The sequence below is a fragment of the Lolium rigidum genome, chromosome 2 (genome assembly GCF_022539505.1).
Source record: "Lolium rigidum isolate FL_2022 chromosome 2, APGP_CSIRO_Lrig_0.1, whole genome shotgun sequence".
In the NCBI taxonomy this organism is placed as follows: domain Eukaryota; kingdom Viridiplantae; phylum Streptophyta; class Magnoliopsida; order Poales; family Poaceae; genus Lolium; species Lolium rigidum.
Window position 1 is genome coordinate 86935282 of NC_061509.1, and position 14947 is coordinate 86950228.

General features: G+C 44.8%; 1 protein-coding gene across 1 annotated transcript; it reads right to left on the bottom strand.

The window, feature by feature from the left end:
- Positions 1–3402: 3402 nt before the first annotated feature.
- On the bottom strand, positions 3403–5190 carry LOC124686863 (transmembrane protein 258-like). Its single transcript, XM_047220752.1, has 3 exons — positions 5090–5190; positions 3832–3910; positions 3403–3735 (listed from the first exon to the last, which is right to left on the bottom strand). The coding sequence occupies exons 1-3, from the start codon at positions 5188–5190 to the stop codon at positions 3688–3690; spliced, it is 228 nt and encodes a 75-aa protein (XP_047076708.1). The 3' UTR covers positions 3403–3687.
- Between the last annotated feature and the right edge of the window lie 9757 nt (positions 5191–14947).

Below are 14947 nucleotides of genomic sequence, written 5' to 3' on the forward strand. Positions count from 1 at the left end.
CTTACATCCCCTTACTCTGAGGTGGAGATAAGAAAAGCGGTCTTTCAAATGGAACATAACAAGGCGCCAAGGCCGGATGGTTTCCCGGCTGAGTTCTACCAGTCTTTTTGGGACATTATCAAGCTTGATCTATTGGATCTGTTTGCCGAATTACACAAGGGCCAACTGGATCTGTTCCGTATCAATTTTGGTGAAATTATTCTTTTACCAAAGGTTACTGACGCGGAACGGATCCAGCAATACAGACCAATATGCCTTCTAAATGTTTGCTTCAAAATTTTCACAAAAGTTGCTACCATTCGACTTAATTCAAGTGGCGAGATAAAGTGGTGCGTCCTTCTCGCATCGCTTTTATGCAAGGTAGAAACATCCTAGATGGGGTGGTCACCTTACATGAGACAATTCATGAGATGCACCGTAAAAAGTTGAATGGGGTAATACTCAAGATTGACTTTGAAAAAGCCTATGATAAAGTCAAGTGGTCCTTTCTTCAACAAACCCTTAGGATGAAAGGTTTTTCCGAGGAATGGCGTGCTCTTATTAATAACTTTGTTTTTTGTGGTAGTGTTGCCATTAAGGTCAATGATGACATTGGTAAATACTTCCAGACCAGAAAAGGGTTGAGGCAAGGTGATCCCCTATCTCCAATGTTATTTAACATTGTGGCGGATATGGTTGCAATTATAATAGAGCACGCTAAGGTCGACGGTCAAATTGAAGGTGTAGTCCCTCACTTAGTTGATGGCGGCTTATCCATACTTCAGTACGCTGATGACACAATTCTATTCATCGATCATGACTTGGAAAAGGCACGAAACCTGAAATTAATTCTTTCAGCATTCGAGCAGTTGTCCGGTCTTAAGATTAATTTCCATAAGAGCGAATTGTTTTGTTTCGGTGAAGCCATCGATGAAGCCAACTCATATGCTGAATTATTTGGCTGTGGGATTGGTTGTTTTCCAATTAGCTATTTGGGTATTCCGATACACTATCGGAGACTCACTTTGGCTGAATGGAAAATTGTTGAAGAAAGACTTCAAAAACGTCTCACTAGTTGGAAAGGAAAATTATTATCCCTTGGTGGAAGATTAGTTCTCATAAATTCGGTACTCACAAATATGGTATTGTATATGATTTCTTTATTCAACCTACCTAAAGGACTCTTGCGTACATTGGATTATTTCCGTCCGAGATTGTTTTGGCAAGGGGATAGTGAGAAGAAAAAATACCGGTTAACTAAATGGAGTGTTGTATGCCGTCCGAAATATCAAGGTGGACTTGGCGTTCATGATCTTGAAGTTAAGAACAGGGCTTTGCTTGGTAAATGGCTAGCCAGGTTGTTAACGGAGGATGGGGTATGGCAACAACTTTTGCGGAAAAAGTATGTTGGCTCAAAGGCGATCTCTCAGGTTATTCGGAAACCAGGAGATTCACATTTTTGGGCTGGCATTATGGCAACTAAGAAGCACTTTTTCCCATTTGGTTCTTTCTCCATTAAGAATGGGGCGGAGATACGGTTCTGGGAGGATCGCTGGTTGGGAACAACCACTCTTCGTGAACAGTATCCGGCCTTGTACAGTATTGTTCGTCATAAAGGGGATACTTTGCAGAAGGTGATGGAATCTTCTCCCCCCTCTATGACGTTCAGGCGTGATCTTGTCGGTCCTCGGCTAGCTTCTTGGAATGAACTGCTTCAGCGGCTAGGTTCAATCCAACTGGTTCAGGAGGCGGATGAATTCCGTTGGAGCCTTACCAAAAATGACAGATTTTCGGTTAGCTCTATGTACAAAGCATTATGCCTATCTGCACAACCGGTTTTAAATAATAAATCCATCTGGAAGATGAAGATACCTCTCAAAACAAAGGTCTTTGCATGGTATCTTCGTCGAGGTGTGATTCTTAGTAAAGATAACCTTGTACAGCGCAATCGGCAAGGATGTACGAAATGTGTGTTCGTCACGAGGAAGAGACAATAAAACACCTTTTCTTCAACTGTCGAGTTGCTAGATCTATATGGTCAATCATTCAGATAGGTTCTACCTTATACCCTCCCCGTAGCATTGCTAATATTTTTGGCAATTGACTAAATGGGGTGAATTCTAGGTATAAAACGATTATCACAGTGGGAGCGATTGCGGTTGCATGGTCGCTGTGGTTATGTAGGAACGACAAGGTTTTTAGTGATAAAAATTCTTCTCTTATGCAGATCATCTACCGGTGTACGGCTTTGCTCCGTTCATGGTCGCCACTTCAGCGTTTGGAGGATCGTGACCTCTTTATGGAGGTGTCTACACGATTGGAGAGCACGGCCACGGAGATTATTTCCCAACATGAGTGGCTGCATAGTCGGAGGATTGAAGCCAATGGAGCGTCATAGTAGTTGGCTTTTATCCTTTTTTATTGCATATCGATGGATCCTAGACTTCTGAACGGCCGTGTGCATCCTGGTTATGCAGAGGCTGTGTGTAATGCTTAAAACTTTTTTGAGTAATAAAGCGCCCCTTATCGAAAAAATATATCATTTTTTCCAGAGTACGTAACATTTGACCCCAACATTGTTTGGTATAGTCTGTCAAGTCGCGAAATTATAGTGCAACAAAAATCTGTCAATGGTACAAAATAATCCGGAATGTAATATTTTTCTCTGGTTATGTAACATTTTAAAAAATGTGACATAGTTTTGTCTCTTCAACACGTCCAATGTTTTTGCCTAGTTTATCCAACATTATAAGAAAACATGTGTAACGTTTTCGTAATTTTTCTATATCGTACATAAAAAATTATTGTATCACTTTACACATATTTATACAACGAAAGGTAGACATGTACGCATCAAAAAGTGGCATCCTATGTAACATCGAAGGAATCTCCAACAAAAATTTGAGTTCGCCGTCGACGAATCCGCCACATCGGAGATCCAGCACAGCCAATTCAGGTCAACCGGACCAAATCTGGTCGGCGGTGGAGCTCCTGGTTGGAAAGGGAGCACAAGAAGGCGCCATGGCGTCGGGCCAGGGCATGCTGCGGAGCAGATGGGAGGCTGCAGAAGATGGCCAGGAGGAAGGTGCTGCAACTGAGCATCAGCGCGCAGGAGCTGCAGCGTCGGCAGCCAACGTGCGAGCGAGTGGTGGCAGTGCTGAGTGGAGGGGCCGGCGCGGATAGAATTGTAGTGTCAGCGACGGCCGTGGAGCAGAGGAGCCGGAGAAGAGGCAGCAACCAGCGGCGGAGCCCCGCCGTGGACTAGCGTCGTGGGCGGAGCCGGAGGAGCTCCAGCGGAGAGCCAACAGGAAGCTGAGGCGGCACCCCATGCGCCATGCGGAACAGCAGAAGTGCGTAGCGCTCGTACAAACGAGACCGCCTCTTCCGCTTAAGAGAAAGTTAACCCAGGCTTAAGAAAACGGCTTAAGAAAGAAGCACACGTTTCTACCCGGCTGTAGCTACAGCCAGGTGAAACATAAGATTTTTTCCAAATTTAATAGGCTGGCCACAGTAGTAACCCAGTAACTAATGGTGCCTCGATCAATCTGTTCTGTAATACTGTCATGTCACATGTGAAATGAGGATTAACTGACACATAAACTTCTACACAGAACAAGACAACGCCTAAACACAGAATTTTGAATCCTCGATGTCCTTTTCATGGAGAAAATCTCGCACATCCATGTATGTATAGGCTGTAGTCACTCGTCAGACATAAACACCACTTGCGAGGAGAACGAAGAGAGATCCAAAACCCTGTAAGAAAGCAAATTCCGTTAATATATCAACCAGCTCTGGTTCCACGTTTGGAGTTTTGGAGTGACGAAACAATCGGTGTTTCAGCAGGCTCACCAGAAAAACGGAAGCAACAGCTGCGGTGGTGATCTCCTTGGCTAAGCTTCGGCTGCGGCTGGATGAGGTCGCTTCATAACTGGTATACAAAATTGATCAGAGAAAGAAGAAAATGGTGAGTCAAAGTCTTTTATGTTTTATGAAATCCAATTTACCCCCCTAAACTTGTCTCAAAGTTCGGCTTACAACTCTCAATTTTACTTTGGTTCAACTTTCAACCCTGAATTCTAAAAACGGTTCAGAATCACCCTTTGCATTGTATTAAGCTGGTTTTTCTTGTACCGTGTATGCTGTATGTTGATGAGTTGGCACAGTATATAGGAAGAAAACCCGCTAACTGACCAGAAAAGCCGGTTCAAAACATGTCAAAAAAGGGTAGAAGGTCCAATTCTAAACGGTTTATAGAATTCAAGGTTGAAGATTGAACCAAAGTAAAGTTGAGGGTTGTAATCTGAACTTTTTGACGAGTTTAGGGGGGTAAATTGGACTTCTCTCTTTTATGAACAGACTAATCTACAATCAACGCAGAATTGTAGTTATATATAGATGGTTCTGTGTAACTCAACATGAACATGGACAAAAGCTGCTTCACCTCATAACAAAGGAATTGCAAACCTATACATCGCAAATTGAGTGGAAAACATGAGTAAACATATTGTCGAAGAGTCGATTGAGAGGAATACATAAAAACTTATGCGTGGCAACACACTCGCAAAGCGGAAACATGAGTAAACATATCAGCAAATTGAGTGGAGAACATGCGCAAATCTATACGCGGCAACACACTCAAAAAAATTGCAAACTAACTACACACATATTCCATGAGGTCCATTCGCAAATTGTCCCAATTCCTTTGAATAACTTGAAAGGCAATCTTTACACTTCAACAAGAACCATTTTTCTTCTCCTTTAAATTACTTGAAAGGCAATCTTTACCGACAAGGGCATAGGGCATACCGAACAACAGGAAATTGATGCAATTGCACTGAACACTGCCTGAGCAACTTATACAGGGCAGTATCATGTATAGTTATTATGTTCCTAGCTCCCTATGTATTCTACCTACGCACTGCTAGTTCAGTTTGGTCACAAACCCAATCCAGATCCAGATTATCGAAGACCACGATCCATAAACGGTTCTACTTGCAAATCGAGACTTGCGTCACTGACTAATTCACATCGAAGTACCCAAATCAAGCGCGAGTGCAGAGGAGAGATAGGAGGAAAGGAGCTGCAGGGGCTGGTTGGCTATACGTACATGAAGAAGGAGGCGGTGAGCATGAGGCCGACGGCGACCGTGAGGACGGCCAGCGCGGGGTACCAGGCCACCGGCACCGGGCTCGAGACCGCCGCCTGCATCGTGTCCAAGGTAGAGTCGAGTCAGAGCACGGACAGAAAGCAAAACCCTATAGGAGATTCGGGGATGGCAATCTCACCATTCCGGATCTGAACTCCGAACCTCCTGCTCTCCTCTCCTCGCGCTGTGTCGCTTCTGCGAGACCGAACCCAGGCCGACGAGAAAGAAGAAGCTTCAGTGGTTGGGCTGGGTGTCCAACTGGACTTCAGAACTGATATCTTTCGTTCTAGCCCAGCGGGACTCAGGTAGAAGTTTATAAATTTTGACTAAATCTATAACCGTTCCAAACGTAAAAATTTAGTCAAAATTGAACATTTTTAAAGTTCAACCAATATTTAGAAAAAATAGAAACATTTACGGTACCAGTAAAGAGCAATAGATATACACCATAATACATATATTTTTAGAGTACTTATAATACCGTAAATGTTGGTATTTTCTTCCATATATTTAACCAAATATGTAACATTTGACTTTTATCTAAATTTATAAGTCTTATTAATTGGAACAGAGTGTCTATAATTTATTTTAGTACGAAAAGCGTGTCCTCCTCCCCATTTCCATAAATAAGGCGCCTCGTTTTTCGTTTTTTCTTTGATCAAGAATTACTCTAAGTATATAAATATTGTTGGTATAAAAATAGCATCATTAGAGCATCTCCACCGGCGAATCCCATAGCGACCTCAATAGCGTTTTGAGGGTCTGACGGATTTTTTGGGCCACACCGGTGCGTTCGATAATGCGCCGGCACCATTTAGAGCCCAATACAATCGCTGGCAAACCCGTGCCGGCCTCTTCGCGCGGGGCGCCGAATGGAAAAATGTGACGCCTCGTATGCTCTGGGGCCGGTGTTAATGAAGCCACTGGTTCTCCATGCGCAGGCGCCACCGTAAATGCAATGTCTCGGATGCTCTACGACGAGTCGCCATCGCCTATTTAGTGCGCCCTCTTCACTCACCTCCGCCGCACTAGCCTCTCCACCACCGCCGCTCTCCTCACACCTCTGCCGAGCTCGCCTATCCACAACAATGCCGCGCCGGCTGGCGACCACGTACTCGATGCTGGGCCATAACGGCGGCACGCCGCTAGCGGCGCCGCAACCATCACCGCAGACAGAGCCTGCGGCCCTGCCGCATCCCGATGACGAGTTCGACCTGCCGAACTTCAACTCCGATGAATCCCCGTTCGACGAGTGAAACGAGGCGTTCGAAGCAGACGCAGATCCCGAGGCGGCGGAAGAGTTGGCGCAGTGGGGCGAGGAGCAGCCGTTCCACTATGACCCGGAGCAGGCGACGATATTGGCCTCCTTCAACGCGCATCGTTTCCGGAGACTGAAGGAGGAAGAACTGAAGTACATGAACGACACCCACTTCGAGCAGGCCATCGAGATCTCACGCCAGCGGGCGGCCACGGAGGAGGCAGGTCGCCTGCTCATGGAGGTCGATCGGCAGAGGCTACTTGAGATGAACGCTCAGCGCCAGGCCGAGGTGGCCGCCCGTAAGAAATCGAGGCTCACCCAGAATAAGGAGTCTCGCCAGACGATGCTGAGGGGTAGCGCCGTCGGCAAGCTTCAGCGTCGCCGGCGGCCATGCTCCTCCGCCAGATGTGCGAAGCTTGGGCGGAGAGGCGGGCACGCGTGCACGCGACAACAAAGGGGAAGAACGACAACAAGGTAGGCCTATTGCGCGTCCCAACCGACGACCAGTAGATTAGGGTTTAATTCAGTCTATATTACAATTCAAGTTTCATTCAATTTTATGTAAATAATCCTAAATTTGAATGAAATTCCGTAGTTTAATTATGTTTGCTCGTTCAAATTTATTTTTAGGGATTTTTAATCGGGTCGTTGGTGTGTGCAAGCTCTCCCCAAATTGGAGAGCAGGTGCCAGTGCCCCCTATCTCGTTGTTGGCGCACCTGCTAGCGCCTATTTAGGGAGCGCCGGAGAAGATGCTCTTAGAAATTATTTTCAATACAAATCCGATAATACTAATTGCGTATAATATAATCAAAATTTTCTTGCTCAATTTTTTGGGTCAATTTCATCTTAAAATACAAATGCATCTTATTATCGGGACGGAGGTAGTATTGTAAAGAAATTCATATATATGTCAAAATAGGTGTTCATACATATGTGAATAAATGTTCATACTATCTATTTCTATATAAATGTCCATGTGTATCTGAACAAATGTGCATGAGCTAGAAACATACAGAAAATGTTAGTAGTATATAAAACTGTAAGAAATGTACTACTCTATTTGATTGCAAAAAAGGCATATATTCATAATAAGAAAAAAACGAAAAGAAAGGGGGAAATAAATTGTGCAAAACAAACAAAGTTGAAAACAAAGGAGGAACCGGAAAGGAAAAAACGAGTCAACGGAAAAAGCCCAAGGAAACCATGAAAAGTCCACCAAACTACGACCCAAATTCGGATTCCAAAACTCGTTTTGGCTCCCTTCGTTCCCCTTTTCCCTTCTCAGTTCTCCTCCTAGCTCCATCGAAAACCTAGGAGGATCGTAGTCTCGCATGGCTGCTATCGCGGAGATAGAAGAACCTTACCCGACGCCCCCCTCAAAGCCGAAAAGCTCCGACGCCCTCGTTGTGCTTGGTTCATCTGAATTATCCACCCCTGCCCCGGTGGCCACCGTCTCGCCCGCTTGGGTTCCACCTCCGATGCCAGCTCAGCCTCCCTGGTAAGAATAATCCTTGTGTCGCATAATTACTCATCCCGATGTCACTGTTATGTCATCTGATGCACGCCTAGCTACTAATATATTGAACAGACTATAGACACGCAAGATTCTGTTGAATGGGTGCTTGTCTAACATAATATAGACACGCCATATTCTGTTGCAAGGGGACATGTGTAACATAGACTTTAGTTTCATCCTAAGAGTGTTAAGTATTATTAGTAAGTTGCATAGAACACCAGACAATATATATTACTACTAGCAAGCGCCACCTTACACTGGCATCTATCGTGGAGTTTGATTGTTTGTTGACTTCTTGTTGCTCTGTGTACCATCTGATCTTAGAGAAATAGATCAGATGTGTGCAGTGAATTAATCGTAGTGCTTAATTCTATAAAACTGTATCTTTCAATCTCATCATGCCGCTGCAGTTATAAGATTGATCATATCCCTTTTGCTGCATGTTGTATAATTATGCTGAAAAAAAGTTCTATATTCGCCGCCATAACGTTCATAGTTATTTCTTGCCTCATCTTAAATTCCTTTTAAAATTGCAATTGAAACTCTTTCCACATTGCAAACGCCCTAGTCCCCAACCCATAGCTGACATTTATTTGACATCGTTCTGTTTTATCTGTTCGTTGCAGGGCCAATGATCCTAGGTACATGAAAATGCATGGTGGTCCTGCGCTTGGGCCTAATCCAAAAGTTCACCGTCAACAGTCCATGAGAATCGCGAAGATAGCCTTGGATTACTACAACAAAAGGAAGAAGGTAAGTTCCATAATTATTCACTTGTTGTAGCCACACTATCACTCCTGTGATGGTAAGTCTAATTGCCATGACCTGTATTTATTTCTTATGAGCAGTTCAGGTTTGAGCTCCTGGAGGTCGGTCCTGTCGTTTCGGTGGCTTCTTCATTTTATCCTTACAAGCACATGAACTTCAGTGCAAGATCTAGCAAGGAGGGCTCGCGGGAACATCTATTCTTCGCTGAGCTGCAGCTGTGTTCCAGAAGGAAGAATCCAATTGGTTTCACCGTCATCTGTTGTGAGCCATTGGGTTCTTACTCTACTGGTAAATTTTCTCGCTTAAAACATTGTCGAAGATCAATCATTTATTCCATGGAAGAATGTCTCCTCTGAACCATCTTAAAACTTGAAAGTAGTAGGAGTAACTTAATTAGTCTAAAATGAACATGGATGCAATCTAAACAACACGGATTTACTAGGATACAAGTCGTAATAGTGTAGTCTAAAAATGATTAGTGCAGGGTTCATTGTGCGAAAGATTAACCAGTTATGCTATCTTACACACTATCGGAACGTTTTTGATTTCTTATGTACTCTCTCAAGAAGTTATGATATGTGCGCCTTTAGGTGTTAGTCGATGGTACCAGATTTTGTAGGTTGGCTGGTTTCTGATTTGCTCCTCCGTCATGTTAGCGAAGCATGATTTCATTATTACTTTTTAATAAATACACTATCCTCTGAGAAATTGGAAGTCTCAGCCATGAACTGGCACAGTACTTGTGTAGTAGGCAGAACATTCATGTCATTACAATATGGCAACTACTGGATTCCTTGGCATTTTGTGTAGTTAGCCCTGTTTGGCGTGAGGAACAGGTTGATCACGACCAACTAGTCTCTTGTTTTGTTTAGCTGGCTGCTTCCTGCTTGAGAAATGGACTGTATTTGTCCCTCTAACCAAAAAATGAGGAAGGAGATCATCTCACCAAAACCAAGTAAAGATCTTGCGAGGATGGGTAGTTTTTCTTGACCAAAAACAAATCTTTAATATGTGTGCTTTATGTCACGCTCAATTCCAGAGTATAGCCGCAGTTCACAAGCTTATGTGCTTCTTCCTATGTAGTATTATACTATCTGGCCCCATTATTAGTATCTTCACCAGCGCCTTATTACAATTTAGCTTGCATTTGTCACTCACGTGGCCGCGTAATACTTGCATGCATGGATACAATACAACACCTATTGGCGTTTTCACTACAACAGAAACTTCGTACATATGTTCCATATGTTTGTGACTATATAGCACATATAGTGAGAATGATCATCATTATATATTCACCGGGTTTTTTTTCCAGTTAGTTCCATATATCTGCTCTTTCCAGTTAGTTCCATATAATCTGCTCTCAAGGTTAAATTACCCGCTACAACAGAAACTTCGTACATATGTTCCATATGATTGCGACTATATAGCACATATAGTGAGAATGATCATCACTATATATTCACCGGGTTTTTTTCCAGCTAGTTCCATATAATCTGCTCTCAAGGTTAAATTACCCGCGGTATCTCTATCTCATGGGATAGACCTGTCCCTTTGGTTGCACATGATATCAATGTATGTTTTATCCATTTGGTTATTTCCTGAATTAGTCTTTGTTGCTTGTGTTGCAGCTGGACGTTGTGCAAGCTGGGGTATGGACAACCCTCAAGGAACCTTGTCGCGAAGGAAGAATGTTGACTTCACTTACTGCTTTGGATGTGGTCCGAATATATTGCATCCCGAAGGTACAAAATATGTTGGGGGGCATTGTAACGTTCCACACATTTACAACAATACAATGATATAGACAAAGCTGTCTCCTTTGCTATATCCATGTTTTTCTCATTCTAATTTTGCCGAACTATGTCTACGTAATGTCTAGGCCCGACCATAACTCCAGCCGGGCCAGAAACAGCCCAACGGCTGTAAAGGCATGCCCAAGCTTAGCCCGGGTATTACCTCATTCCCTAGGCCCGAGCCTGGCTCAAGGCAAAGCCTGGAAGCTTAAGGCTCCGATTGCCCAAACAGTAGCAACAACTGACTTTTGAGAGCAAAACTCCAGTATATTATCAGTATAACTGTTAGAGTACGTAATGGGCTTGGGCTGGCAGTGTAGTCCGTTAGTCTTAGGGTTAATTACAGATAAGGGCTCCTTGCTTAGGGGTCAAGTAAACTTCTCTATATAAAGAGAGGAGACGTATCAATCTAATTAAGCAAGAATTAAGAAGGAAATCCCTTCCCTCTTGCCACCGGCCGTGGGCAAGGCCCCCGGCCGGCCCTCTCGTGCCATCCCTTTAGCAGCACCATAACAATTTGGTATCAGCTTTCCCGGGTTCGATCATGTCCAGCCCTCCACCGAGTTCTTCCCACCCGCCGCCGCCGCACTCCGACGTCCCCGCCGTTCTCTCCCCGGCGGAGATCACCGCAGCCCTCCGTGATCTCACCACTTCCTGGCCGGTTCCTACGGGCCGCCGCCGGCGGCGGCGCTACTGCCGTTGCAGCCGACGCACCAGGCGGCGGAGCGCCGGGCCGCTGCAGCCGAAGCTGCTGCTGTCGTCGCCGCCACCCGACACCGGGCTGCTGCAGTCCCCGCTGCCGCTGTCCACCATTTCCGGTCCGGGCCCTACCTCGGCGCCGGGGGTCCCTCTTCTCCAGCTGCCGGCCGCCTTCTTCCCCACCGGGACGCTACATCAACAACAGCTGCTGCCGCCGCTGCTGCAGCAGCTGTCCTCACCGACGCTGTCCCTGCCGTTCGGTGGGCAGCCGCAACAACAGCAACAGTTGCCGTCGCCACCAACACCGCAGCAGCGGCTGCTGTCGCCACCGACGCCATCCCTGCCTTTCGGCGGTGTGGGAGCGACCTTGGCCCCGGGCTCTACATCGACACCGCCCGGGATGCCCTTCCACCAGGTCCGTTTCCCTCCGTCGCCGTCACCTCTTCCGGCTTGGATTGCTATCCGCCACGTAGCGGCGGCAGTGAGGCTACAGGCTGCTGCGCGTGGCCTCCTAGTGCGTCGGCGTGTGCGGGAGATGTGTGATCTGCAGCTCCTCCAAGTTGCGCTTCGTTGCGCAAGGGACCTTGATCTCGTCCGCTGCGTCGGGGATCTTGGGCGTGCGGTTTCCCCCACGGGCGGCAGACATGCTGTTTCTCCCGCGGGCAGCGACCTCAAAGTCTGCGTCATCGACAGTCATGCGGCGGGGAGAAGGCATGATGTCACCGACAGGAGCGCACCGCGTAGCACCACTGCATTCCGCCGCCGGCCGCCGCGCGAGCTCCTTTTGTCCCCCTGGTTTCCATGGTTTCCATGGGATCCAGGTGGCTGTACAGGTGCACGTCCGACGGGCGGATGGTGTCCACTTTATGTTCAGGGGTCAACAATAAAGCGTCCCAGTCCATTTCAGGTTGAGAGTAATAAAACAAGCCGAGATATAAAATGCTCGTTTTTAGGTGTTAGGTTTGTGTTGCGTCGAGTCATGGTTTGTTTAGGTTGCAGCTCGAGGACGAGCTGCATGTCCAGGTGGGGTGTAGTGTTAGAGTACGTAATGGGCTTTGGCTGGCGGTATAGCCCGTTAGTCTTAGGGTTAATTAGAGATAATGGTCGCTTGCTTAGGGGTCAAGTAAACTTCTCTATATAAAGAGAGGAGACCTATCAATCTAATTAAGTAAGAGTTAAGAAGGAAATCCCTTCCCTCTTGCCACCGGCCGTGGGCAAGGCCCCCGGCCGGCCCTCTCGTGCCATCCCTCTAGCAGCACCATAACAATAACAGTGCTATATTAACAGGAAAACAACAGTATTTTAGAAGCATAACAATACGATTTTAACAGCAGCATAACAGTGCTATTTGGACAGCATAACAATTGCATTTTGACAGCAAATCAACAACATTAGAACAGTATTTAACAGACGCATAACAACTGACTTTTGGCAACAACAACATAGTACTTTGACAGCAAAACAACAGCATCGCAGCAGCAAAACTACAGCTGGACGTCACACAATTTCGAAAAATGCAAGAGCACAAGTATACTAATTCTGTTTAGAACCGAAGAAGAAGTACTAGTTGCTATGGCATGCCATCTCCACATCTCTTATTCTCTCATCTCTTTGCTCCAGAGGAAATTTCTTCAAAATACAATGAACAAAGGATTGCCAATTAGTATGTACACCAAGTTGACAAGTAGCCATTTAGAGAATATAGATGTTACATTCATCATCTGAAGAAATTAGGCGCACCTGAAAACCCAGCCTCTGTCCTCTTATCTGTAAACAGAAAAGGCACATAATCAAAATGGCAAGTAAAACTTAGAAACTGGAAAGTAAAACAAACAAGGTTGAAGCAGGTACCTTCTATTTTCTGCATTTTGCAACGATACTAGTCTCTTTTTTCATTGAAGGGGATGAACCCAGTCTTACAAACACATTAAGGCTTCAACTGTCTTCGGTACTACTACGTGTGAATTATGCGTGTATACACATTAAGGCTTCAATAACCTTCTTACTCAAGCTGAAAGCATATTTTGAAGCAACACTTGACACTGGAAGTACAAGAATATCACGTGCCATTCTTACTATTTCTGGATACTCAGCAATAGATTTGCTCCAGAAATCCAAGATGTTCTCATTCAACCTTTTCACTGGTTCAGCCAACCACAAATCCAAGAAAAGGCACATAATCAAAATGGCAAGTAAAACTTAGAAACTGGAAAGTGAAACAAACAAGGTTGAAGCAGGTACCTTCTATTTTCTGCATTTTGCAATGATACTAGTCTCTTTTTTTCTTTGAAGGGGATGAACCCAGCTACAAACACATTAAGGCTTTAACTGTCTTCGGTACTACTACGTGTGAACTATGCGTGTAAACACATTAAGGCTTCAATAACCTTCTTACTCAAGCTGAAAGCATATTTTGAAGCAGCACTCACTGGAAGTACAAGAATATCACGTGCCATTCTTACTAGTTCTGGATATCCAGCAACAGATTTTCTCCAGAAATCCAAGATGTTCTCATTCAACCTTTTCACTGGTTCAGCCAACCACAAATCCAACTCGGATTTTTGTTTCTATGAGCTGCTACTTTGCACGAACTGATCATAGTCAGAAAACGCACAAGCCCACTAGTGCTTGAGGAACCAACAACGGCTAAGTTTTCCTTGACATATACACCACCCGGGCATCATCTGCGTCAATGTCAGATCCTGGATGGACAAACTCTGGCAAGAAGTTAGTGCACATCAATGGACAGGAGGTGAATGACATTGGCAGAATGTCTGGCAGGTGGGCAAGGGTAGATGGCCCTAGATCGTCTTAATGTTTTTATTTCTCTGCTGTTAATTAGTTGGTGATAGCATTTAGTAATCAATAAATGGTCGCTAACATCGAGTTTGAGAAAATAATTTAGTATGTTCTTGATGCTTCATAATTTTACCAGGCATATTTGCAATTAAGAAATGTTTTACTGTCTGTGGATCGGTTCTAGACCTCGAGTTGATGCTTAATGCATCTCCATGTTTTTTACTCCGTTCGAAGGGCGCCTAGTTGATATGGCATGCCATCTCCACAATTCTTATTCGCTCATCACTTAGCCTAGTGGCAATTTCTTCAAAATATAATGATTTTTTTCTTACTCAAGCTGAAAGCATATTCTGAAGCAACACTTGACACTGGAAGTACAATGATATCACGTGCCATTCTCACTAGTTCTGGATACGCAGCAACAGATTTGCTCCAGAAATCCAAGATATCGATGTTCTCATTCAACCTTTTCACTGGTTCAGCCAAGTACAAATCCAACTCAGATTTTTTGTTTCTATGAGCTGCTACGTTGCACGAACTGATCATAGCCAGAAAACGCACAAGCCCACTAGTGCTCGAGGAACCAACAGTTGCTAAGTTTTCATTGACATATACACCACCCAGGCATCATCTGCGTCAATGTCAGATCCTGGATGGACAAACTCTCCGGCAAGAAGGTAGTGCATATCAATGGACAGGAGGCGGAGGGCGTCGCCAGAGTGCCAGCAGGTGGGCAAGGGTAGATGGCCCTAGATGGCCTTAATGTTTTTTATCTCTCTGCTGTGAATTAGTTGGTGATAACATTTAATCAATAAATGGTCACCAACACCGAGTTTGAGAAAATAATTTAGTATGTTCTTGATGCTTCATATTTTTACCAGGCATATTGCAATTAAGAAATCTTTTACTGTCTGTGGATCGGTTCCAGACTTCGAGTTGATGCTTAATGCATCTCCATGTTTTTTACTCTGTTGGAAGGGTG

Bases quoted from the DNA above. Each gene is read 5' to 3' on its own strand.
- LOC124686863 (XM_047220752.1), bottom strand. From the start codon at position 5,190: ATGCAGGCGGCGGTCTCGAGCCCGGTGCCGGTGGCCTGGTACCCCGCG. The intron at 3,911-5,089 runs GTACGTATAGCC...TTTGTATACCAG, and splicing joins CTCACCGCCTCCTTCTTCAT to TTATGAAGCGACCTCATCCA. The intron at 3,736-3,831 runs GTGAGCCTGCTG...GCTTTCTTACAG, and splicing joins CTGTTGCTTCCGTTTTTCTG to GGTTTTGGATCTCTCTTCGT.